Here is a 27,862-nt window from a genome sequence, read left to right as displayed (position 1 = left end):
AGTTTTGCCTCTAACCCAACTCCCATCCACACAAACAGCTCTCTAGCTTGAGCTGAGTGGTCCTTTAAGCTCAAGCTGGCTGGTCGAGGGAGTGGTATAGGTTGAAGCCTGTGTGCTTTCTGATACTCAAGTTTAGGCTATGTCTACACTAGAGAGCTTACAATGGCGCAGCTGCACCGTTGTAAGATCTCTCATCTAGCCGCTGTATGCCGATGGGAGAGAGCTCTCCCGTCGACATAGCTATTGCCGCTCGTTGGGGGTGGTTTAATTATGTCGGCAGGAGAAGCTCTTCCACTGACATAGTGCTGTGCACACTACCACTTATGCCAGCAAAACTGTCACTCGGGTGTATTTTTTTTCACCCCCCTGAGTGACCGAAGTTTTGCCAATTATAAGTAGTAGTGTAGACATGGCCTTAGTAATGTTGTGGGGATGCAGCAGCTGGAGTTACAACTTATCAGCTATTAATCAGATCACTCTATGCTGCTTATCTGATCGCTCTGGGCAGCTTTTGTTTTTGTTTTGAGCGTTTCGCAGTATGGTTGCTCTCACTAGAGCTAGACTAGCTCAAGTAGAGTAACAAGATAACTTGCAGTGAAGACAAAACCCTACAGAAGATCTACACTGTATCTGGGAGCAAGCCTCCCAACCATGGTGGACAGACTTGTGGTGGGGCTTGTGCTAAAAATAGCTATGTAGACATTCTGGCTCAGGCTCTCAAGCCTAAATCAAAGCAACACAGCTCTTTTTAGCACCCACTAGTCTGAGCCTCACCACTACAAGTCTGTGGATCCAGGGTGGGAGGCTTGCTCCCAGATGCAGTGTAGACTAGCAGTTCTCAAACTTTGGATTGGGATCGCATTGTAATGGGGTTGCCAGGGCTGGCATTAGACTTGCTGGCACCCAGGGCCAAAGCTCATGCCCCACTGCCAGGGGCCAAAGCTCAAGGGCTTCAGCCCTGGGTGACAGGGCTTGGGTTTTGGCTTTGGCCCCCCTGCCCAGGGTGATGGGGCTTGGGTGGGCTCAGGCTTCGGTCTCCCCTGCTGGGGTCATGTAGTCATTTTTGTTGTCAGAAGTGCAGTGCAGTGAAGTTTGAGAACCCCTGTAAACATACCCTGAAGTGCTTTCCCTAAACCTATTCATAATGACACCTGCCTCCTTGTTCAGTCAGCTGAAAACTTTGATTACAAAACATGAGGGTGAGGAAAGTTAGCTTGAAGTAACAGAACCATCAAGAAGTTTAAATGCTTTACTGAATAATCACCTGATCTTTTGTCAAGGTTGTGCCCTTGATTTGTTTATTGCAGCCTTGTTGTGTATAGGAAAGGCCTGAGGTTTTTTGGTTTTGTTTAAATCCACAGCTTTCTATGTACTTCAAAGTGGGGGTTTTGAAACTGTCATCTGCACCTCCACCAAATCACGCCTCCTCTGTGTCATTTTGGCTTCTACCCTGAGCTGCACCCACACCCCTCCCACACATGCAACACACCTCTTTGGGAGGGAAAATCTCTGTCCATGCCTGAAACTGAGTGGGCATCAGGCTCTAACACACCTTTTGCCTTTTGTACCCCTCCTGGGAGAGTGAAGAACTTTATTCTTTTAGGTTCTGTCTATATAGGGAACAAGAGGTGTGTGTCTGTCATCTTAATGTGTAAAATCCTGCTTTAGGCAAGTTGTAGTTTTAACACTTAGTTCAGGTGAACCCTAGGGGAGTGTTACTTCAGTCAGCTTAGAGTTTACCTTAACCAGCTAATTTTGTGTTTAAAAATATACCTTTTTTTCCTTAATGAAGAGAAGGCCTTAAAGGGGGACTGTGGGAAACATCCATGCAACATTAAAACAATATTTATTAAAATAAGAGAGAAAAATAAGAGCAGCATAAAAAATAACATCTCATCTGGATTCTTTGGAAAAGCCCAGCCAAGCTTGCTTCTCTTTTCTTAGTTATAGGGGAAAAAAAACCCTTACATTTGCTTTCTAGAACATGCTGTCTCTGACATTATCCTGCTGCTGCTATGTTATGCTGCTTATTCTCTTCTCCTTGCTATGGACCCACACCAGTTGTAAATACACAAGTTGGGGAACGCTGCATTCCAGAGGATGTGAGCAACTGAGAATAAGATGAGTCTTTAACAACAATTACTTGCTGTCTTTTAAAGGCCTACCTAGCTCAAGTACCACATTTCACAGTTCAGCTTGTTTAGCAGTGCCCCGTTTACCCAGGCTTTGTTGTTTCATTATTATTAATGTTTATTACTAAGAGTGGGGGGGAGGGAGGAGAGAGCATTGTGCTAGGCATTATACAAATCCACTACTCAACTGTACCTGCCTTGAAGAACATAGTCTCAACAGCCAAGACAGATGCAAGGTGGGGAAGGGGGTAGAACACAAGCAGTTTAAATTCTTTATCAGTTTTCTCTTGCCATGAATTATAAATTGATAACCTTAGACTCCGTGACCCAATCCTACCTTCTTTATGCATAATAAAGCAGCAAAAATGCCCCTCCCCTCTTTTTGCCCATGCAGATCACCTTTAAGGAAGACACACTCTCTTTATCACTGCACATTTTGCCTGCCTGCCAGCTCCATGAGTCTTGAGGGTCAAGAGCTGCTGCTCTAAGGCTTCTGCCTGGACAGTTTGATTGCATGAGAGAGATTGTAAGTCTGTTGTTCAAATGCAGGTGGCAAAATCATTCATTTGTGTCACTTTTTTTTAAAGCCTTGCAACAAGAGAGACGGCAGGAGAGGCATAACTTACAGTTTTAGGAGCCACTGCCAGTTCTGCTGCTTTCTGTGCCCTCGAAATTCTACACTCTTCTAAATAAAAATTACCCTTTTACAAAAATACAGTCCTAATGTGAACTAATGTGTTCTTTGATGCAAAGTTTTCTGCAAAACAAGAATCCGTAGGAAAGATCTGAATGTCAAAAGCCAACCAAGACTATTCAGGTGCTGAATTATCAAGCATAGGTATTTGTTTCTTTAAAAAAAAAAAAAAAAGGTTGCAGGGTAGAGTGTAGAAGGTAAGGGTTTTCTGTGAGCGCTAACTCTTTGACAACTGCATTACTTTATTTAAATGTTGATGTTTGTTGTGTGAAGCGCACACAGGACTATTTCTATCAGGAAAAAGTGCTGCACAATCATGTGTTACATAAATGGGGACATTTCAGTTCAAATATAATTAGTGGTCTGTCTATCCTTCCCCTTCCCCTCTAGCCCCACTCAGAGAATCTGATCTCAGATTGAAGTAGGTGGCATCAAAAATATAAAGCCAGGAAGAAATTTAGAAAAAGAGGATTTAAAAAAAGGGATTACTGGGGATTAAAGTGTGGTACAGACATTTAAATTAGGACGTCTGCTAGCAGATCGTATTTTAGAAGTTGGTTATTTAGTTGATCTAAAGTCTCTAAACTAGCTGTTAAAGGAATAAGTGTAGACTTCAAAACATTTAGGGTATGTCCATGCTGCAGCCCGGAGGTGTGATTACAGTACACACAGGCATACCCAAGGTAGCTTTGATCTAGCTAGCTTGCTAAAAATAGCAATGAAGCCATGGCGGTGCGCAATGTTGCCATCTCCACATAGCAGGAAGTCTCTAGACAAACCCTGAAAAGTCACTAGATATAGTTGTTTAAGCTCAAAAGGAGTCAAAAATAAATAAATAAATATACACACACACACACACACACACACAGGCGAGTATAGTCACAAAATAATTCACAAGCAGCTCAATAGTGTTGTTAAAATCCATTCCATGCTGTTCTTACTACATTCTGTTGCACACCAGAAGCAACTACAACAGTACACTATCATCAGGAGGGCGCCCTCTGCTCATTGAGAAGTGCGTTCTGTACACTGCAGTCCAGGTTAGCTGGGGTTGGTTAAATTCAGCTGAGCCTCACTTTCTTGCCAGCTTGGATTTGAGTCTACAGGTTAATGAAAGGGAGATCCCAGAACCAGGGGAAGAGGGCATTCCTCTGACCTGAGCTCAGCACTGCAGGGAGCCAAGAAAGTAGACTTAAAAACAAAAATCCGCTAGCCGGAGCCCTTCTCTCCCTTCCTCCTCCCCCCCCCCCCCCCCCCCCACTTCCAGGGTTTCGTTTCTGAAAACAGTTAGGCAGCTAACCCCAGGCCAGGCCAAGGAAAGGAGTAAAGGGAAACCTAAATCAAGCTAGCTGCACCTTTGATCCTGTAGTAAGGGTTTCATCCCTGGAGGCCCAGTGCCCCTCTTCCCCGTGCCCCAATGGGGCACATGGCCCTGTCTCATCCCACCCCATCTTCCATCCTTGCAGCTCTCCTCACTGGCTAACCTGTCTCCTCCACCCAGTATGCTGATTCATTAGCCGTATTTTCCTGCATCACAGGGTGTGCTACCTATTACGGAGCAGTGAGAAAGAACACATTTGGGTAAAAATAAGCCCTGGCAAATGTGCTGCTTTCTCCAAAGTGTGCCTGGCTTTAGCAACCTTTTTAATTAGCCTCCACAAACTTCTTTTCCTCACCTGCAGATTATAGTGATCTCAGCCCACAAAGCCCTGGAATGTGATTCCTTCCAAGGACATGCTGAATTGAGACATAATGTCATTGACTTGGTGTACAACAGAATGTAGTAAGAACAGCATGGAATGGATTTTATTAACGCTATTGAGCTGCTTGTGAATGATTTTGTGACTATACATATTGGTGACATTCTTTCTCTGAATGTCACTGTAATTGGCAGTGAAACTTGCTAGATTTGTCACTGGTCACTTTGACACTTATTTTCTCGCTAGATCTAGTGACATAGTAGCTAAGTTGGCACTAGCCACTTGAGTGAAGTTCCTCTGGGACTTTCAGTATATATTCAGGCAGCTAGTCCATTTCGTTGTCCATGCTTCACTGGTATTTTTAGTGAGATAACTAGATCAAAGCTAGCTCAGGTGTGCCTACCTGTGCTGCATCACACCTCCCAATTGCAGTGTAGACATATCCTAAAGTACTGAATAATGCAGGCCTACTGCCTTGTTTCTGAGCTCCCTGATCTGAAATGCATATGCTCCACAATGTGTTTAGTTCTTGCACTGTGCAGATAACTTTACATTCTCTTGGTATCTACCTGATTAGAAAACATGAAATGTGTGCTGAAACCTGCTACCCTCCTTTCTATTCACAGCAATGTTTCAGTAAGTTGCTTTCCTGTCGATTTAAATTCTGTTGAACCTGTTATAATCTAACCTGCTGTCTCCAATCTGTGTGTGACTCTCCTCCTATAAGTCTGGCTTCTGATCTGTACAAGGATATGAAACATAGTGATTTTTAAAATTTAAACTGGTGTTAGTCTTGTTTAATCTGTTTCATAAACTTTCAGTGAGGTTTTGTTATATAAGGAGATCTCGCTCTACCTGCTGCTATTTAAGTCTTCCCTTTGCCCAATTCTCTTACTTAGTTCAGTTCTTGAAATTGGGTGGACTGCTAATTGGCCTATGCAGCTTTTTCATTTGGGAAGTTGGATCCTGGAAATCATGGTTTCTGGAATAAAAACTTAAATTCTATTCAATATTTGCCAATTTTACTTGTACTGAATACCGTTCCATTCATTTTTGCTGAACTGCATTGGTTTCTTTTGCATATAAAAGCATGATCATTCCTGTCTATTTACATCCCGTTCCTAGTTGGAATGTTTTGAACAGCTGAGTCTAATCATTTTCAAAAGTAACTTTAGTAGGAGATAAAAATTGAAGTATTGGACTAGTACGCTCAGGGCTCAATATTTATTTTAATTGTAGCCACTTTTATAATCCACAATGTAATTGCTGTGTATTATCACTAACCTTTGTTAAAGTCTGTAATAAGTAATATTCCTCAGGACTATACTCAACAAGGACATGTGCAGAGCCCTGCACTTAGGACAGAAGAATCCCATTCACTGTTACAGACTAGGGACCGAATGGCTAGCAAGCAGTTCTGCAGAAAAGGACCTAGGGGTTACAGTGGACGAGAAGCTGGATATGAGTCAACAGTGTGCCCTTGTTGCCAAGAAGACTATCGGCATTTTGGGCTGTATAAGTAGGGGCATTGCCAGCAGATCGAGGGACGTGATCATTCCCCTCTATTCGACATTGGTGAGGCCACATCTGGAGTACTGTGTCCAGTTTTGGGCCCCACACTACAAGAAGGATGTAGACAAATTGGAAAGAGTCCAGTGGAAGGCAACAAAAATTATTAGGGGCTGGAGCACATGACTTATGAGGAGAGGCTGAGGGAACTGGGATTGTTTAGTCTGCAGAAGAGTAGAATGAGGGGGGATTTGATAGCTGCTTTCAACTACCTGAAAGGGGGTTCCAAAGAGGATGGATCTAGATTGTTCTCAGTGATACCTGATGATGGAACAAGGAGTAATGATCTCACGTTGCAGTGGGGGAGGTTTAGGTTGGATATTAGGAAAAACTTTTTCGCTAGGAGGGTGGTGAAGTACTGGAATGGGTTACCTAGGGAGGTGGTGGAATCTCCTTCCTTAGAGGTTTTTAAGGTCAGGCTTGACAAAGCCCAGGCTGGAATGATTTAGTTGGAGATTGGTCCTGGTTTGAGCAGGGCTAGATGACCTCCTGAGGTCCCTTCCAACCCTGATATTCTATGATTCATACAGTTATTAAATACTTTAAACGTTTGTAGTTGAAGGATTTACCCACTGATTTGGGAATCAAATTCTTACCTGCCTATTTTCATTGCTTAACTTCCATCAAATCTTGCTGTGTAACAAGACGTCTTAACTTCTGGTAAATTGACCTGTATCTTCCATGTTAGGCTAGTTCCATGCTTTCTTGATTTGCTTTCCTTTATTAGAGCCACTCGCTAGGTCACAAAAATAGGAAGGTGTTACCACTTTATTCCTGTTGTAGTTTATCTGAAGTGCAAAAAATTCAGGAAGCTTAGCCTCAGAGGTATTACATCATCCATTGATCTTAATAAAAATTTCTGGCCCAAAATAATGGATAGGAAAGCAGTGAAGGGCCTTCTGTTTCCCAAACTCAATATCTGCTATTCTAAGGAATCTAACAAGGCAGGTCCTAACATCTGGCCCTCCCGGTGAAATATGTTTCGGTGCGAACTGGAGAGAAGGTGGGTTTGGTGATTTGCAGCACAAAACTTATTTTCATTATAATTGGATATGGATCATTTTAATGTGTAATTGATAGCTAATCATAAAACTAGAATATGCTTCAACTTCGGAAGTTCTCAGCTGGTGGGCTCTTCACAAGGGCCTGGTCCCTGCCATGACTGATGGCTGTAGTTCTGTCTACAAAACCTGAAGCGAGCTAATCTGTGTATCTGCCTTGCTTTGAGAGGGAGGAGTCTGGTAATATGGCAGAAGAGACACTTCTCCCTTTTTTTGTGCTAAACTCTCTTCCTTGTATGGAGCACCTTGTATGTAACTAGAGCAATAAGCATTCCCCTACCTTTATTTTTTTTTTTATGGTATTGTATTTATAGTGCAAGATATAATGTCACCAAACACTTTGAATTTATTCAGTGTTCATAGTTGCACAACTCAGCATGAACCAATCTCACTTGTTTTTTATAGTCATGGTCTACAGAAGTTCTTCTCCTGTCGAGGAATTGCAATAGCTGTTGATTACTTTTGGAAACGTGGCCACAGAAGTATTACTGTGTTTGTTCCACAGTGGAGAACAAAACGTCATCCTAACATCAAAGGTGAGGCAAATAATGTCCTGCTTTATTTTCTTTTGCATTCACTCTAATTAACTCTTTCCAAGTTCAGCTCTTGATATTTGGGACCTTTCACAAAAATGTAATTGATAAATAACCTAATTTTGAATTGCTAAGTAATTGACATTTCTATTAAGTTTTTTTTACATTTCTCTGAATTTTATTGAATCACTTGACAATATCCAGTTAGGTGTTATATACTTTACTTTAACATTTGGGTATTTAGAGAAACCTTTCCAGGTTTGCTCAACAGTGTTGAAGACCATTCTTTGAAGAGCTGATATTTATTTAACTATCATGAAGACACTGAGGGTGCATCTTTATCATAAAAAATGTATTCTTACCTCGAGTTAGCTAACATAGGGTAAAACCCTACGCAGTTTGTAGGTTCATATGAGTTAGCAGGTTGAGTTAAACCTTAGGTGCTCCCATAGTCTTTAACTTGACCTAACTTGTGTGAAAACTACAAACTGCCTTGTCTTCACTAGGTTTTTAACTCGTGGTAGCTAATGTAAGTTAACACATCTTTTTCCTAGTGAAGTTAAGGCCTTAATGCTTACAAGTCCTTAAACTCACAGCTTTACCTTTCCTCTGCTATTTTTAATTTCTTTTAAAATCATTCTCACCTCTTGGATAACTTTAAATTTTTAAAGTTATTTATAAGACTGAGTTAGTTCATCCTTGTGACAGTTCTGTGAAGTAAAGAAGCAGTAGCTTCACTTTAATTAGAAAAATAAAACACTCAGTTAATGGGACTTTTGGGTGCTCACCATTACTGAAAATCAAGCTACCTGTTTAGGTGCCTAACTTTAAGCATTCTAGTTTGAAATATTTTTAGTCTAACTGACCTACCACAGGTGGAGATGGGTTTTAGAGGCAGGTTAGAATTTAGGAACTTACGGGCCATTGGCTCCATCCACGTCTTACCCGCGGTAGTCCATTTCTAAGATGCAGTGTGCCACCTGTGCAGATCAGTATGTACTGTTCTCGGAGAAGATCAGCTGTTTTGTATGTTATGTGGACTAGATGTAAATTCTGTAAGTAAACACTTTAAAGAAGAAAGCCTTGCCTTTAAAACTGAATGTTTGTTTTACCCTTTTAACAGAGCAGCATTTTTTAACACAGCTCCAGGATGTTGGAATATTGTCTCTAACTCCTGCAAGGATGGTATTGGGAGCAACAATTGCTGCTCATGATGACAGGTATGAAAGATGGGAGTTAAACCTTTTAAAAGACACACAATGACTGTGTCACACCTCATGACTGATATTGTGAGGTAGCCATTAACCTGGAGAGCCAAGCACCAATGTCATGTCTAAGAGGTGTTCCATATCTTTGTGTGCAACTGCAGTGTATCTGTCCTATCAGGGATCATTATTTAAATGACCTTCACTCCCTTGTACACATTCTGCTTTCAGAATGTCAGTAAGGCCAGCATTTTTAATGGCATTATATATAGCCAAAATCTTAGTAACTTTAAACTATCATCATTCATCCTTGCATGACATGGGTAGTCTGTATAATTTGGTAGCTTCTCTCATTAAAACTTATCATGGATTTTAGTCCTCACTGAGGACAAGTGTCTTTGACAAGTTTTGTATAAATCACTTGCTGAGGTTTACTAACTTATAACCCACTGAGTTGTGGAGATTGAATACACCCATGTGTCTGGATCTGTGCTCATTGAAATAACATGTAAACTACTTAAGAGGAACTAAAGAGGGAGTTTTTGCCTGACCCTTTTTCTACCTTCCAGCCTCTAAGATGGTGTGGAAGAGACAAGAGATTGTTACCTTGTGCTTGAGTTCCATAGGTTGCATATGTTCAAATATTGACTCTCTAAGACTTGCTGCACTCAAGGTGATCGTAGCCCTAGTGTGCCATATGGTGGTAAACTATACACAAAGGCAGTTAATGTCAGACTTGCATCCCAGTTTTATTTAGAAACACGTCAACAAAATACCGTAGTTATTTTAAACACCACCCCCAACCTTGAAGTTCTGGGGAAGTCTTTCAACAGATCTGTCTCACTCATCGCAAATGGGGAGTTTCTTTCCACAGTCAGCTTTCTTAATCATTGAATGATTACTACTGAAGTCTCCCAATGCAAGGCCACTAGTTAGAAGAGCATGCTAGAAAAGTTTCTTTTATCAGCTAACCCTTTAAAAGTTGGCAAAGACAAGCAGCTGAAGCTCTGAGCTAGCCATCTGGAAGCTAGCTTTTTTGCTGGATCTCCCTCCCTCCCAGCTGGTAAGCAATCCACCTTCTTGTTTTCCTACTGACTAAGGAGATGGCATGTTCTTGCACATAGTGCATGCCTGATGTTGTTGAATATGCAGTCTAACCATCATGTACTCATTAAACATGAAAATAGAAGTAAATGCACTAGCACATTTTAGTAGTTCTTAAAAATAAATACCCCAAAACCCCTTCATTAATGCAATGTTGTGTCAGAAAATTAAAAGGTACAAAATGTAGGCAATCCATAGTTGTTCCCACTGTAGTTTTTATGTTCTACCATCTCACATACTTCTAAACTTATGCCTTAAAATAGAACAGCATTTATTATAATACAAAATGCTGTATACTTTCAGGGGAAAGACTTCTGAATGCTGTGGAAATCAGAGTATCACATTGTGTTTACATTGAATCTGTGTTCACGGTTCATGTAAGCAAAACTCTTTGAGAATAATTTATTCTTTTTAAACTGTGTACATCCAAAATAGTTCACAATTGGTATTTTTAAATAGCAAAAAGTGGGATTGTTTATTTCCAGAGGAATAAACAACTTTGTACTTTCAAGGTGGTCCCTGTATTTCTTGTATTACTAGATCAATAATAAAAACTTGCATTAATTTTAATCATATGATTATGAAAAGGATATATTACTCATTGATGAAACAGGCAAACATAGTGGTAGTAATGCAATGGGGCTGAAGTATTATCCTGCTGCACAAGGGGACACAGCAGATTAACCAGAAGAGACTGTCTGGCAATGGACTTAGGTTGAATTGTGTAATGTACTTTCAACTTTACTGGTTTATTTTGGACATGCAGCTTTATTTACTTCTACATACGCTTTTTGTAAGCCTGTAATTCAGTGTTCTTAGTTATTAGCATTTCTATGATCAGCACCAAAGACTTAACTTAAAAACGTGCCTGAGTAAGCAGTACAGCTTGCAGTCAGCTGAGGCTTGGATTCGTTTTTTGGTTGGTTGAGGTCAACCAGTCCCTCGTTATAAAAACTTTTAAAATAGGTGTTTTCATTAGCAGAACTATGCTGTCTAATTAGGGAAGGCTCCTCTTATATGACTATGATGCTTGTTTTCTAGCTGATGTGAATGGCTTTGGCCAGAACTAAACTGAAAAAATATGTTAACTGTCTTTGAAATAAATGTTGTTGTAGATTTTTGCTGCATCTTGCTGATAAAACCGGAGGCATTATTGTTACCAATGATAATTTCAGAGAATTTGTGACGGAATCACGTTCTTGGAGAGAGATTATTGAAAAAAGGTAATTATGTGGATTTATACACGCCCTAAAAGAGAGTCCTTTCCTTATGCTCTAGATGCCCTTAATATAAATTTTAAAATACTGCTGTGACATAAACTTTAGCAATACCATACAACAAAACTCCTCACCTGACATCCTGCTCCAACAATGTATCCCCATTTTCAAATGTCTGAGGAGCAAAAAGGCACATCTGAAAGTAATCCTTATTTGGGCTGTTTTAGACTGAGGTGGGAACAAAATTTAAAGCTGTGCCTCCCCCCCCCTCCCCCCAACAGCCTGCCAGTAGCACCTCCCATTGAAGATGCATAATTACATAAGCTTGAGAACCTTTGCTAACCTCAGCTATGGCATAGAGAGCAAGGCAGTTTGTCAGATAAGTAAGTAGGTCCTAAGAATTTAAGGCTTTGCTGGTCAAAACCAGTAGCTTGGTTTCTGGATGGAATTTCACAGAGCACTGACCTCAGATTCTTACACTGAGATACTCCATTTATCTGCTGGGTCATTGCATGCTGCAGAATCTTTAGTTTATGGGTGGTTTTAAGGAGTAGCCTTTTGTAGGGTCCACTGCAGTAGTTTAATCATGAAGTGACAAAGGCATATTGTAAATACCCATTTTGGTGCTTCTATATTGTACCTTTCTCATTTTAATGAAAAAAATATAATGGCCAATGCCATATGGGTATTTATTAATTCCAACACTTCATTGATAATTTTTCCCATAGACTTTTTTTCAGTGGCTTTCTATTCTGAACATGTTGTTGTTTTTTGTCAAACTGTCACAACCAATGACATGGAGAAAAGCCATATTGCAGGTACAGTACACCTGCATGTTTACCTGTAAACAACCTCCTTCAACAATTAACTTTTAGTTTTTTAAAGTTATGTAAACAAAGTCTAAAATCTAAATGTAAAATCTTAAAAATTGGGTGTGTCATATTAAATTTAAATGACACCAGTTATTCTATATTATTTAGGGTCTAATCCCAAGTCAATGGAAAGAATCCAGCTGGCTTCAGCAGACTTTGAAACAGGCCCTATAGTCTATTCAGAAGACAAAATACTAATAAGTAGTTTTTATTAAAGGATTTAAATAGGAAGAAGATGCTTAAATGGTACAGAAATAATCTCTTCCACTATTGTATTTCAAGTTTGTATTTAGTATTGTAGTAGGTCCTAGCCGGGGCTCGACCCTTCCGGACAGGAGGGGAGCCACACCGACTCACTACTGTGGGAACAAGTAGTCAGTTAGTCCCGAAACTCCGGCTCTTTAGTGCAGAGTCGGAGCAACCACAGTTAAAGCTCAGGCCCTTGACTGCAGGGGCTGAGCGAGCAAATAGTTCAGAGCCCAGGCCCTGGGTCAGGGCGGGGCAAACACAGTTAGGCTCAGGCCCTTGTTTGCAGGGGCTGAGCGAGCAAATAGTTCAGAGCCCAGGCCCTGGGTCAGGGCGGGGCAAACACAGTTAGGCTCAGGCCCTTGTTTGCAGGGGCTGAGCGAGCAAATAGTTCAGAGCCCAGGCCCTGGATCAGGGCGGGGCAAACACAGTTAGGCTCAGGCCCTTGTTTGCAGGGGCTGAGCGAGCAAATAGTTCAGAGCCCAGGCCCTGGATCAGGGCGGGGCAAACACAGTAAGGCTCAGGCCCTTGTTGCAGGGGCTGAGCGAGCAAATAGTTCAAAGCCCAGGCCCTGGATCAGGGCGGGGCAAACACAGTAAGGCTCAGGCCCTTGTTGCAGGGGCTGAGCGAGCAAATAGTTCAAAGCCCAGGCCCTGGATCAGGGCGGGGCAAACACAGTAAGGCTCAGGCCCTTGTTGCAGGGGCTGAGCGAGCAAATAGTTCAAAGCCCAGGCCCTGGATCAGGGCGGGGCAAACACAGTTAGGCTCAGGCCCTTGTTTGCAGGGGCTGAGCGAGCAAATAGTTCAGAGCCCAGGCCCTGGATCAGGGCGGGGCAAACACTGTTAGGCTCAGGCCCTTGTTGCAGGGGCTGAGCGAGCAATTAGTTCAAATAAGATACGCCTAGGCTTCTGTAGCCGAGCGTTGGGTGAGGGGGAAGCCTGCCACCCGTGCGGCGGGTGGCAGGGGGGGAACGCAGGCCCACCCACTCCACTGCGTTCCAGCCCGGGGCCCTAACAGCGGTTGCTGCCGCTGCTGGTCAGTGGGGTATCCAGACCGCAACACACTGACATAGGCTCACACTCAGTTGCAGCCGGACCGGGGTCGGCTATCCCCGGGCTACTTCCGTGATCCCCCTCCCAGCCTACCTCGTTCGTTACGCCGGGATCGGGCCAGTCCATCTCCATGGGCTCCTCTCTGCCCGGGCTCGGTGGCAAGTCTGGTAGCTCTGCCGGGAAGTCCGGCCAATGGTCCTCAGGCGGCTCCTCTGGATAGCAGCAGGGGCGAAGGGGTTCGGGTCCAGTCTCACCCTCAGGGTTAGTGGGGTCCGGTTCCCAGGGGTTCTCCCAGTGGCGGGCGTGAACGGGCTCCGGCGGCTCCTCCTCGTAGCGGGCCCGGGGTAGCTCAGGCCAGCCAGGGTCCAAGCCCCGGTCTTCGACGGTCTCCTGGCCAGGAGCTACCGGCCGCACGTCTGCTCCCTGTGGTGGCTGAGAGCCAACTGAGCTCTGGCGGCCGGCCTTTATACTTCCTGTCCCGCCCCTTGACTTCCGGGGGGCGGGGACAGGTGGTGGTGGTCCCACCCACTCTGGTGCCGGCACGTGGGCTCCCTCTTCTGGACAGGAGGGGAGCCACACCGACTCACTACAAGTATATATAAACATGGGAACTTCTGATTACTTTAATGCTAAGGATTTGCAGCCAACTAACGTTAAATAAAAATATCTTCACACAAGACTAGTCAGCATCTAGTGCCTGTCCCCTGGAGAGACACTATTGTGTTTTAGTCACAGATCCCAATCAGTTGTGCAGCTTGCGATGATGTAGGAGTCTTGAGGTAATCATTTGAATATACGGACAAGGAAGGAGAGTTTAAACAAGTATAATATAATAAAATCTTCTGTAGTCCTTTCTCTCTCTCTCTCTCACTTGTTTTGCAGTGGCCCAGACCTTCCAGTTTAAGAGCCCACTGTAGTCAAGAATAGTGGCGGGATTTTCATTTCCATATAGTCATCCATTAATTCATGATTTTGAAAGGGAATGTCATTTTTAGCTATAGCAGAATAGAAGTCCATTGATCAGACTGCACTGATTCTGGCTATGAAATTAGATGGCTATCCTGAGGTAGTTAATTCTACATATTGGGAGTGGGAGGTTGAAAAAACTAATTGTATTGGTAGAGCTATTTCATTATTATTTACTGTTGCAGGTTGCTCCAATACACATTTGTTGGGGACATATTCATGATTCCTGATGATCCTTTGGGAAGAAATGGACCTAGATTAGAGGACTTCCTTCGGAGTGAATGCTGTTCTAGGTATAGCAGTCTCTTCATTCTGCTTTGAGAGCCAAGGCTTAAAAGGGGCAATAAATGCTTTAACTGAAACCTGAAGCAATTTACTTAAACAAAGTCACAGTGTACAGTATGAAAAATATATTAAGAGCACGAACTCTAAAGATGTAATAGCTTTACAGGAAAAAATGTTCTTTTTTGTTACCTTAGTCTGTTCAAAAAGTGGTGGTGATGTTACATGGATCTAACCAGGGTCTCACAATAAGTAAGGCAAGTGCCTCAGTAACTTTCTCTGAGGTTTGATTGTGGTGGCGTTGACATAAATGTGGTGGTCCACATAGCATGTTGGTATTACACAAACCTATGATGCGTAACTAGAGACTCTGTTTCAAAAGAAATAGAATCAGTTCATTTAAATATATCCTTGATTACCCCTTACTGATGATCAGCATTTGGATGATAGGAGCACTGTAGAAAAACCTAAGATAAATAGACAAATTAACGGTATCTTCTGCACATGGGAGACGCACAACTTTTTTCCTATTTCTATTTTCATTTTCCAAGCTGCCCTCAGGTTACTACATCATACTATTAACAGTGCCTGCCAAGACTTCTGGAACTAAATGACTTTTTAATCTATTTCATTTTTAATCTTAATTTGTTTTAAAATGTGTAGATTTAAATTTACTACCATAATTTAGAAATATATTTAAAAATCAGATCTTCCTTTATATTCCTACAAAGATTAGTTCAAACATTTGTTTTTTTCCATTGCACCACATAATGACTTTCCTAGTCTCTAAATCAATGAAATGAATGCAGCAGGGCCGGATTAATCTTTTGTGGGCCCGGCGCCAAACTTATTTGTGGGCCCCATGGAGGCAATGGAGCATGGCGCGTGGAGGTCAGTCCCCAGAGCAAGGGGCCAGCCAGGGGCAAATGGGCATGGCATGGCAGGGGCAATCCTGCTCCGCCCAGCCCAGTGCGAGGGCACTATTTACAAACCAGCAGTTGCCAGACACACAGTGGTCCGCCCGGCCCTGTGCTGCCAGCATGCCCCTTCCCCTCGGGGGTGGGCCCATACCCCTGACCCCGGCTGAGACTGTCCAGGCTTCTGCACCAGTCCTAGGCGGCTCAGCTCCGGGAAGACAGGTGGAGTCCCACAGGTGGTGGGAAGCAGAGACCGCCCAGAGCTGGAGGTGCACTGGGGTCCGGCCAGGGGGAAGAGAGGAGCAGGGGGGTGGGGATAAGGAGGCAACAGGCAGGTAGGCCAAGAGGAGCAAGTGGTGGGTGGTGGGAGCCAGCGGGGTCTCGGGGTGCAGTGCAAGCGGAGCAGCCGGAGTCCCTTCTGAGCATAGGTCTGGCTCCATAGAGCCACTGGAGCCATTGTAAACCTGGGACTGAGCTTCTTGAACAGATAAGTAGTGGCAATATTTTCAGCATTTGGAATAGAAAGAGCCCTGATCTGGGGGTTCTTGACACTTAACCTTAAAGCTTGAAATGAAAATACTACAGTGTTTATATTAATGATGACGATCATAATAAACACGTAACTCTTTAAAAACATGACTATTTCATTAGAGATATCAAGATAAAAATCGTTGTTGGCTGATTTTCAGCCATCATGTATGATAGTTTATGTAATGAACTGGCTGATTTAATAGTGGTTTTTTTGTTTGTTTTTTTAATCCATCTCTACTATAACTAAGTAATACTAAAGTTAGTACATGGCATTTTGCAAAAATATTAAACTGATTACTTGAATGTTTTGCTGTATGTTGAGCACTCTTTACCTGTCTAAAACGTGCATCATAGTCAGTCATATCTAATGCTAATTCATGTTACCATCTCTTAGGTTTCAGATTTGAAGTCCCTTAGCTAGATTGTTGTACTTACTGTTTTGTATTACTTTGATGGAATCAAGTGAATTGCATCTTTAATCCAAAACAATCTGAAGAATACTAGAATGTAGGGGTTCAGAGGCTTTATTTTGCCTACACTTTTTATACTCAGAACAATATCACCTCTTCCTTAATTTACCAGAGATTTCACTTTTGTTCTATAGAGATTTTCCACCAGCACAAATAACTCTACCGACTGGGGGACTGCATTCTTCTGGGACCTCACACTTCATGCCAATACCCAAGTCATGCAGTAATAATAGACAACCTATGAACCAAGTACATGGTGGTCCTCCATCTGCCAGGCTTCCATTTGAACCAAACTTGCCAAACATACAGACTGGTCTAACAATTCCACCACAAAGATCTACTACAGAAACAATACAACTAAGGGAAGCACTGATAAAAATATTTCCTGATTCTGAGCAAAGACAGAAGATTGATCGAATACTATCTGAACATCCATTCATGAGAGACCTTAATGCACTATCTGCCATGGTGCTTGACTGAATATGATATGGGGGTCTTACATTGCAACTGATCCATCTAAACTTTGAATGTCAATGTGAAGAAACATGTTGCTCTGTGTCATGTCACTTTATGCATATTCAGAAAATACCTTTATTTGTATAAAAAGATATGAACTATTTTTTTGTGTGCATATTCCTAGGGCTTTCAAACATCAACCTTTTTTGGTAAATTAAGTTATGCTGCTATTACAGATTTGTATTAATATTTTCTGTGAAAGAAAACAAAACTTTGCTTCTGCCTCCTTGGAATTGTTTATTAAAGAAATAGCAGTTCACTTTAGAATAGTGTATTTGTACTCGTTTCTTAATTATACTTAAGGGGGAAAAGGTCATGTTTGACACATACTCAGATTAGAATTATTTTTTTTAAATATAAACTGAAAATGGCACCTTTAAAACAGTTTACCATTGGGGGATGTATTTGCCAGATGTGTGCACATACTCTCATTAGCTTTAAGTACACACCTTCAGGTAATTGTTGGTTTTTTTGCCATGGGGTTGGAATTGCTTGTACTATTATAGAATATTACATTTTCTCTGTATTGTAGAAGTAATGCCACTGGGTGGCATCTTGTATCCATTAGTTTGTAATGACCAAGAAAAAGGTTTCTAACTGAAATTCCAAAATGCCAATTCATATAATCAAAAGAACATACAAGCAAAGAGAACTAAATTGATGACTGAGACAGTGCTACTGTGGCACCATTTAGGGAATAAATAGTGAGAGGGCTGTTGAACATAATTTAAACAATATAATTGTGTTACATAATTCACTTACAAACCTTACAGGAAAGAATTCTGCTATTGCAGGAGCCCAGGAAATAAACATTAGTCTGTACACATGGGTGGGATTTTGGTTCTCAGGTAATTCTAAAATAACTTCATTCTTAATCTAAAATCACTCACCCTACTAATCCAGATTGGGGGTTAATACCTTAGGGTATTTCCACAAAGGACTGTTAAAACAGAAATGTACATCCATAAGCCAGTATAACAGAAAAATTCCTAATGCTTTTAAAACACCACCACAGTTTGAAGATGCCAGGTAACTGATTATATATATAAAATTTTTTTTTAATGGTCAGAAAGGGTCTCTTGACCCCCTCCCCAAAAATAAAAAATCTTGACACTATTTTGTCCAATGCTTTTCATATAAAACTTGCTGTTTATAAGTTACCTGTTCAGTTTTAGTTGCTAGTCCTGTGATCTCAACTTCATTACTGAAAATGAAGCTGTATTCATCTGTCCTATACATAATTACCCATAGCTAAGAGATTGTTCATAAAATCTTGGCCCTCAAGTACCTGAGGGCTGATTTGGATTGGTGTGCTGGTCCTAGAGGAGCTGCACAAGATGCATTAAACTGGAGGCCTACCAGGTGCTGTCAGAGGGGACACTGAGCCTCAAAGCATTGTTGGAACCAGTAGCTCTACTTACTCATCACAGCAGCAGTTTGGTTAAAGCTGAAGAAAAGGAGTTTGCTTACATAACTTTTTTCTAGGCTTTTTAAAATTTACATGAATCAACTGAAGGAAAATTGTGCAATGATTTATTAAAAATTATACATTTGGCAGTCTAGAAGGGGGCAGTGTTGCCAAATCTTGAGATTTTTATTTATTTATGATGAGTGATGTGAGAAACTCCAGCCCTCTGACTGGTTGCCTGCCCCACTTGCCCATCTCCTGGGCCAGAATAACCAATCAGAGCTTCTGCTGGCAGAGTGCTCTTCTCCCCATAGCAACCCAAAGCCATTCTTGAGAGAGGTGGGGCTGTAATGGAGAGTTAAAGAGCCCAGCAACTCAGGCTGAGTCTGCTCCCTCCTGTGAGCAGCAAGGACAGGGTAACTCCTCCCCTCTCTACAGCTCTTGGCCTGCGAGGTGTGAAGAATTGTTGGAGCTACACCCCCAGCCTGGAATGGGGAGAGGAGAATGAAGAATCCTAGGAGGAGCAGAACCGTTTCTAGTCTATTGATGGTATTTTTACTGAAATGGAAAGATTCAGAAAGCATCCCACCTGACCCTAACCAGGGTTTTCTTGTTGACCTTGATAAATCCCAGGCATAAAATGCATATACCACCTGCTTACAGCTACAGGATTAGCTGAGGTGCTCACATGCTCCAAGAATACAGATCTAAGAATTATAAATATGTAGAGAAAGTCACAGTCCTTAGCAGCTCCAGGCAAAGTCTACTTAGCAAGTCAGGATAAAATATTCCTAAAACTGAGTAAATACAAAAGCATAAGAAGAGAAACATTTTTAAATAACATTTTTATATATACATTCTCAAAAAATATCTCTCTGGCTGCCATGTGAACTGTAACTCATTCTACTTGAACGTATATAGTAGTCTTGGTCTATGTGGTAACTAATGCTTAATGAGTGTGCAATTTGGCCATGTTATGGTTCCCATAGCAACCATAGTGAAATTCTTGCCTGTATTGCATGTAAAATCTCATCCCTAACAGGTCAGGGTAGACCACATTTCATTTCTTCATAATGAGGCCCACAGATCCTTGATAGTGGGGGCTCTCCTCTGCACAGCCTTGGAGGCAGACCACAGCTGTCAGTCAGAGGCAGAGGGGGTGTGACTTCACCTCAGAAACCTCCTGCTTGTGTCTGGCTCTCCAGCTCAAATAGGGAGACCAGCTACTTTCTGCTGTAGAGCAAAATTTAAGAAGAAAAAGCTTAACATTTCTAGGCAGTGAGGATCTGCTGTTTGTGTCAGGGAGGATTACCTAGTCACAGGGACTCTCTATGCTCCCCCACAAGGAGTGCAGAATGGCAGAGAAAGTGAAGAAGAGAGGGAAAGCCAGACACCATGGCTCCTACACTTCCCACTCTGCCTGAGGGCTGCATGGAGATCTGTCTATGCTGTTCTGTGGAGACTCAGGCCCCTCTCAAGTGCTCAGGTAGGGGCCGGCTTTCCTGTAGCCTCCCTCCCAGGACTTCCCTGGGAAGTGCTCTCAGGAAGCAGTGGCAGCTCCTCAGCAGCACAGTCCCCTCAGGCCTGGCAGAGGGAGACGCAGTGGCCCTGGGATTAGTACAAGTGGCAGTTCCCTCGTGGCGGGAGGGGGGAACATAGATTGAAACCCAAAATCAAAGGTTCAAGGACTCTTCCTGTTCCTAACCAGACACTGGAGCCTGCACTCGCAGATTTGAGTGACCGAGAAGCAGTTGCCCAGCCCTTCTCCCTGCTGCAGCGGCCGGGAGCTACTGCCAGGGACCCAGAGACACCAATGAGAGCCTGGTAAGAGGCCCTCAGGTCCACCCCCTCCATCTGTTCTGCACCGAGTCCTAGCGCAGCACCTGAGCCAAGGACTCCCTTACAACCACCACAGTTGGCGTCTAAAGCTCCTGGGGGTGTGTGTCAGCCTATGTCCAGGTCATGTCCAAGAATCTCCCTTGAACAAAACGTGGGATGCTGCAACCTTCCCACACGCGCACACACTTCTGGATCTACTCCAGCACAGTCTTCCCAACCCACTCCCCCTTAAGAAAACTACTCTAAAGAGTAACCACAAGGTCCACCCCTCCCTTCCCCCCAGACTGCAGTATTGCCAGCTCTTGCAAATTACTTGCAAGTCACAGGATTTTGGAGCCTGCAGGAGGAGCTCTTGTGAGGACATACCTCCCACGGCCCCAAGAAGAGTGGCTGAATCACTGGCCCAGCAGAAGGCGGGGGAAGAAGGGAGGGAGGGCAGAGTGGAAGGGGTCCAGAATCAGGGTGGTTGGCCGGGGAGGGGAATCGAAGAAGGAATTGCAGGGAGACTGGGGGAGATCAGGGACATGTTTCTTGCAAAAGGCTGTAAACCAATCCCATCTTGTTTTTACTGTGACATTGCTTATATGAATCATTGATGTTTTTTTGCAAAGAAGCACTGTCATTATAAGGTGATTTTTGGAATATTACAAATACTTCCAACACATTTTTTTAGTGCCAGGAGATTATACAACACTGTGTTCCCTAAAGATACTGGTTACTTGTTAGTTGCCCAATAGCGAACACTGATTAGTTATTTCATACTTATTTGCAAATGTCACCTGTTCTTTAATTGCAGTGCTACATAAACATATGAATTTTCTTGTATGTAATGACAGAGCTGACTTCTCTTCTGTTGCATACAATGCTCATTTTTGTCTAAGACCCCCATCCTGACATATGATGCTGCATGCTGTTCAGCTACATTCTGAAAGCAGGACTTAAAGTTCTTTAATATGCATATCGCTAATTTAGCAACCCTAAAATGTAATAGATATTCTATTTGCAAGTGTGAATCATGATGCATTAATTAGGTTAGTGGTCTCAAACTACTTACCATTCAGACCTTCTTTTAGCAAAGGAAATAAACTAGAAGGGGAGAGAATCAAGACACTAATACGGGCCACCACTTGTAACACCAACCCACGCAGGGGCATTGGCAGTACTTATCAAATGTGGGATCTCCTCACTATATAGCCTTTGACATGTAGCCAATTCCAAGTAAGCATATCTCAGCCCCCTCCTTCACACATGAAAATAAATATGGGGGTCATCAGGCCAGGAAGAGCAAACAAAAAAGAACTGTTATCTGACACCCTATTGCCCCCACACGCCTTCACAAGCAATGCTAAAGGGGGGCCAAACTGCAGCTCGCGAGGGGCATGTGGCTCTTTTACAATTAAAGTGTAGCTTGCGGAGCCCCCCAAAAAACCCCACCATTCTCCACCTACCAATGGGGGGAGCTCAGGGCTTCCGCCCTGTGGCAGGGGAGTGGAGCTAGTCCCTGCCAGGGCTTCAGCCCCAAGAACCCCTCCCCAAAGGGCTGACGCCCTGAGCCTTGGCAGGTGCCTCCTGTGGGGCTGAAGCCCTGAGACCCTCCTCCCCTGAGGGCAGGCGCCCCTAGCCTCACCCCGCCATCCCAGGGCTGAAGCCCCAAGCTCTGGCTGGCGTGCTCCAGCTCTCAAACTTTTGAAGATTGTCGTATGCAGCTTGGAGGGTCAGTAAGTTTGGCCACCCCTGAATGCTAACATGGGTGGATGGCATTTCAAGGATGGTCCCTCTCAATTTATTTATTTTTTTAATGTTTTTTAATTGCATTGCCTAATGGCCTCTCCCTGATGAAGAAGAGGAGTCATGACAAGTGCTTTCTTTGTTCTTTATTCTCCAGCATCAAAAGAACTTCGAAACTTCCATTTCCAGGTGGCTGAGATATTGTATCTCAGAAGCATAAAGTCAAAAAACGTAACTCTGTCTTGCAATATTAGAGCTCACTCCCTCAGAGCTGTGGCAGCTCCATGGACAGAAATATCACATTCCTCATACAAGGACATTTGTAAAGTAACCAGCTGGACATTTATTCATACCACCTTCAGATTCTACAAACTGGACATCCTATCAGCATCTGATGAAGCCTTCTGTAGGTGGGTGCTCCTCCCTGTAATATCCAAGTAGCTATTAGGAAAGGGTTATATTATTTTGCATCCGTACATAACTGTGTATACAGTACGCTCCTGTTTATCTGAACAGCCTGAAACTTTCAGATAATCGCAGTAGTGTAGCTAGAGGGGGAGCGGGGGAGCAGCTGCTCCCCCACCAAGCACAAGTAGCGCCTTTTTAATTTTATTCACCCGGGAGCGAATAAAAAAGTGCTACCTCCTGCGGCGCTTTTACTGACGGGGCGGCGCTCCGGGTCTTCGGCGGCACCTCGGCGGCGGGACCTTCACTCACTTCGGGTGTCTTCGGCGGCACAGAAGCTTCATCACCAAAATGCCACCGAAGACCTGCAGAGCGAGTGAAGGTCCTGCCGCCGAGGTGCTGCCGAAGTCCCAGAGCAATGCCCCATCAGTAAAAGCGCCACAGCGGGTGGCACCTTTTTTTTTTTCCCCACTCCCCCTCTTCCCTCCACCTGGCTACGCCACTGACTTCCTCCGCTAAGGATTTCTCTCCTGAGTCAGTGCTTTGAGTGGGAAACAGTAGAGACAGTCCTGTCTAAATAGTGGGTGATAGTGAGTATTGTATAGTCTGCTGCACCATGTTTAGGGTCTTATAGCATGCCCGTCTCCATGGTAGCTGAATGCCTTGGCTTTTTGTACCCTGGCTTTTTTGTTCTTGCTGTTGTTGCTGAGGAGAAGTACAAATTTGTGTAATATTGTGTGTAACAGACAAGAAAACCTGGTATCTGTCCTGAAGAGTTTACGATCCAAGGGTTAGATTATATAGTACCCAGCATAAGTAATGGGATCACAATCTGGCTCTAAATCTCCACCTCTCATTCAGTGCCTTATTCAGGCTGCTGGAATCTGTCTCTAGTTAATTTTTGGAAGAGCGCTTCTGGTAATGGCATATGTGTCTGAACAGCCCTTCTGGGGAAGGACATTGACTCATACAGTGCTTTTATTGACTCTGATGTGATCTCCTTCTAGTTCACAAGCTCAAGGGCTGCATTTTATATGAACGCCTCTCTCTCAGTGATGTTTTTCTGCACTGTGTGCTATTTTTAGGTGAAGGCCTCATTATGTTCTGAATGGATCTCCTGTGTGGGAAGTGTAGTTCCCTCTACTGCGATGTATGCAGTATGACATGTTCTTTTAATAAAAAACTATTTGATTCTGCAAGTTTTTTTAAGACCTCCTAATGTGCTGTCAGCTGAGTAAGTTATATTCTATTGCTAGAGGGGTTCTGATATGTGGGAAAATCTGCTTATAAAACTAGGCACATATCTGGTATGTTCCCATTTCCACCTGCTGGCAGAGGGCATAAACCCAACAGGCCTGTACCTGTACATCAGAGCTCTCAATGATGTTTGACCTATTTTTCAGTGCAATCTCAACCAGACCTCCGGGTCTATGTGTGCACAATTTTGTGCATATGCATTTTGGTATGCTAATATCTGTGCACACAGTTGAAAGACTATAATGCCTGGGCATAGTTGATAAACTGTTCATGCACAAATGGGTTTTGTGCATACAAATTGTTTCACCTAGGTGTGCATACTTATGCTCAAAACATGTGGTTACATCTTCTTCCTGAAACATTGCAGCCATGTAGACTACAATCCTTGTGACTTCTCAGGGAAACCAACTAGTTTTACTACCTTAATTACAACTGATTAAACCCCATAAGATTTCATTATATCTAAAATGATTGCATCATCACTACAAAAATAAGACACTGTCTTCCCCATTAAAAAAAAAACAACACACATTCCAAAGGGTGAGGAATAGTCAGTATAAAATTGTCTCAGTTTAACTCTGTAAAATATTGCTAATTCTTTGATTAAGACTTGTACTGAATTTGTGAATATAAAATATTTTAACACCCCAAATTCTAGGCAAGTATGTTCTAAGAGAAAGCGCTTTTAGAGCCAAGAGGGTCCAAATTTTCAGAAAACAGACTCCATTTAGGTACATGTGACATTTTACAGCTTCTCAGGAGCAAATAACTGGCACATTTTGAAAGAAAAGCAATTACTTATATCATGATCAAAAGCAGGAAACTATGTTCTAATAACTGCATTGGAACTGTGCCAATTTACACCACTTGAGCAACTGGCCTTATTTCTGGTGCTCAACCACAAATGATAGAATAGGTGAGCCAGTCCTTTGAGTATCAGCCCACTGTGACCTGTTGTTCCCTTGTCTAGTTTATAAATGGAAGTACATCATTCAAGGTGATGGGTCTTTTAAAACCTGCAATGCCAGCGATAAATCTGATCATTAGGGCCCTACCAAATTCACGGCCATGAAAAACATGTCATGGACTGTGAAATCTGGTCTCCCCCAGTGAAATCTGGTCTTTTGTGTGTTTTTACCCTATACTATAAGATTTCACAGGGAAGACCAGCATTTCTCCAATTAGAGGGCCTGACGCAAAAGGGAGTTGCAGGCAGGGGGGGTCACAAGGTTATTTTAGGGAGGTCACAGTATTGCCACCCTTACTTCTGAGCTGCCTACAGAGCTGGGCAGCTGGAGAGTGGCGACTGTCGGCCGGGCGCCCAGCTCTGAAAGCAGCGCCCTGCCATCAGCAGGCGAAGTAAGGATGGCAATACCATACCAGACCACCCTTACTTCTGCACTGCTGCCTTCAGAGCTGGATGGCCGGAGAGTGGTGGCTGCTGACTGAGGGCCCAGCTCGGCATACAGTAGTGCAGAAGTAAGGGTGGCAATACCATACCAGGCCATCCTTATTTCTGCACTGCTGCTGGGAGCGGCTCTTCCTTCAGAGCGGGGCTCCCGGCCAGCAGCCACAACTCTGAAGGCAGTGCTGCCGCCAACAGCAGTGCAGAAGTAAGGGTAGCAGTACCACAATCCCCCCTACAATAACCTTGCAACCTCTCCAGAACGCCTTTTTGGGTCAGGACCCCTACAATTACAACACTGTGAAATTTCAGATTTAAATAGCTAAAATCATGAAATTACGAGTAAAAAATCTCATGACCGTGAAATTGACCAAAATGGACCATGAATAAAATATGTTGTAAGAGAAAACACGGTCCAGCAAGGATACCAGCAAGAAAATAAAATAAGGTTTTCATGTGAATAAAAACAAAAACCGACTAGCAGGCACAGTGGTAGCACGTTCTAATAGATGAAGAACCAGTTGTCACTTGTAAAGCCAAAATCCATAAACTCCAGGTCAAAAGGAAAAAAAGAACATGTTATTAAAATGATTAGCTGACAGAAAACAGTCCATAGTACCTTTAAAACATCCCCTACTAGGAAATCTGTGTGTTGATGGCACTAAAGTAACTGCAGGGGGCACCCGTAGCCAGTTCTTTCAGAAGGAGATGAAAAGTTACAATTTCTTAGCCATTAAGAAAAAAGGTGTGCGCTTATATAGGGATGTGTGATCATAGCAAACGTTTGCACAGTTACTCAGACTTAACACAGAAGTTTGTTTCTTTGTCCTATTGTTTCTTTGTGCTTCCCCATTGCACGGTCAGTATCAATCGGATGTCTTTTGCCCTTATACTTAAATTGTAAACTGTTTAGGGAAGGGACCATCTTTTTGTTCTGTGTTGGCACAGTGACTAGCACAATGGGGTCTTGGTCCATGATCAGTCTGAAATTGCAAAGAACCTGAAAAAACTGGAAGAGCATGAAGGTCAGATCCGAAACTGGCAGGACTTTGAGGGGGAAGGAGGAGGAGGATATGCTGTGGTTTATAAATAGCTTTCCACAGGAAATGTTTACAACAGAGGGCTTTGAATTAGAAGTGTTTCCCAAAAGGTGGGTCCCACATGCCCCAGAGGCACTCTCACCCCAAAACTTCCCCTGGGAAGCAGCAGACAGTGATATCTGGGTGTCAGCAGCAGTGCAGAGGAAGCAGCGGGTCAGCAGAATGAAGACAGTCAGGGGCCTGGTAGCAATCATGGCGCACGACACACATACACACACACATGGTTTTTTTTTAAATATATAACCTACAAAGATGGCCTAGCTTATATATAAGCTTTCTCCAAAAACACTTAAAAGAAAGCAAAGGTGTCCCCCATCCAGTTCCTTTCAATGTAAGGTACTTTCTCCATAAGTGAATTCCCTAGATAACATTTTATATCATCTGGACACACAGTTCTACAATCTAATATCAGAATAAGAAAAGCAGTTCAATGTTTTCTTTAGCATTGCTATAAGCATCAAAGAATAAACTAGTATATTAAGTAAAAGATAGGTCCCCATTTTACTCCAGCTGAAGTCAATAGTAACACAGGGTGGGAGGGAAAAAAAAAAAAAGGATGGTTACAACCTTCTACCATTGATTATACTGGGTCCTGATTCCTCACAAAGATCCTCTCTGCAGAGGAGCATGAGGAAGCACTAGTATTGCTGAAGCTCCATAATGAATTAAAAGAAAAACAGTTCATGTTTCCTTTCGGAAAAGCCAATTAAAAATGAGGTAAATGATAACATTTCTTTGTACTTTGTTCCTCTGGAAAAAAAAAAAAAAAGCCTCTCTAGACATGTCATGAGGTTCAATAGCAATTATTTCCCCTATCAAATCAGCTCCATTTATGACAGAAAAGATAAATTATTTCCTCCTCCCTAATTGTCAGCCCTGCAAACTCACCTTAGGATTTAAGGTGGGGTACTTATTTCTGATTCTGCACCAATAAAAAAGGTTCTGCAGGTGGCACCCTCAGCAACACCTGTGCAATCCTATGTCCCTCAGTAGGTTTGCCCAGGTGTACAGTATTGGAATTAGTCAACAATCCTGCTGGTAAAACACAGACTCACCCTTACCAGCACACACTGTCTGATCTATGATGGCTGTGTAGGGCTCGTAGGAGTAAAAGGCAAAAACATAGGCCTACAGAGCTATCATAGGCCAGCAAAGACATACCCATGTGCTTAACTTCAAACACCATGAGTAGACCCTCTTGAACATTTATGCATATAATAAATGGAACTCAATGGTGCTTAATGTGCATCCTTTCTGTTCCATTGGAAACACAGGAAAACTAACTCATGCTTAATCAGGGGCTTAATATTAAGCACCTGCATAAATTGTTGCAGGATTAGGGCACTAGTCAGCAATCCTGCAGAACAACTTGTGGGATCAAAGCCATATCTCTATCACTAAAATGAACAGATAGGACATTGAGTATACCCAGAGCACAACTTTGAGTAAAAAGATGCTATTTTTACAAAGGTCTTGTCTACGTGATGCCTTAGTCTGCACCAGCTGGAGTGTAAATTCCAATGCACACCAGTGTGTTATGCACTAACTGGCCCAACTGAACCCTATTGGTGTGCATTAAAAGTTCCCTACTATGGATTAATGTAGTCCTACATTAAACAGTACTACCTTAACCCACACCAGCAGAGTCTACA

The 27,862-nt window shown here is 42.9% G+C and overlaps 1 protein-coding gene across 1 annotated transcript in view; it reads left to right on the top strand.

Annotated features, from left to right (window-relative positions):
• N4BP1 (NEDD4 binding protein 1) overlaps positions 1-17,327 on the top strand; it is a 35,802-nt gene extending 18,475 nt beyond the window's left edge. Inside the window, exons 3-7 of the mRNA XM_054048958.1 lie at positions 7,562-7,692; positions 8,813-8,909; positions 11,114-11,221; positions 14,538-14,645; positions 16,687-17,327. Of these exons, the coding sequence (XP_053904933.1) occupies positions 7,562-7,692; positions 8,813-8,909; positions 11,114-11,221; positions 14,538-14,645; positions 16,687-17,032 (790 nt within the window). The 3' untranslated portion in view covers positions 17,033-17,327. The remainder of the gene's footprint in view (positions 1-7,561; positions 7,693-8,812; positions 8,910-11,113; positions 11,222-14,537; positions 14,646-16,686) is intronic.
• The last annotated feature ends 10,535 nt before the right edge of the window (positions 17,328-27,862 follow it).

The sequence above is a fragment of the Malaclemys terrapin genome, chromosome 14 (genome assembly GCF_027887155.1).
Source record: "Malaclemys terrapin pileata isolate rMalTer1 chromosome 14, rMalTer1.hap1, whole genome shotgun sequence".
NCBI classification, from domain to species: Eukaryota; Metazoa; Chordata; order Testudines; family Emydidae; genus Malaclemys; species Malaclemys terrapin.
This window is presented reverse-complemented; position numbering and strand designations above follow the sequence as displayed.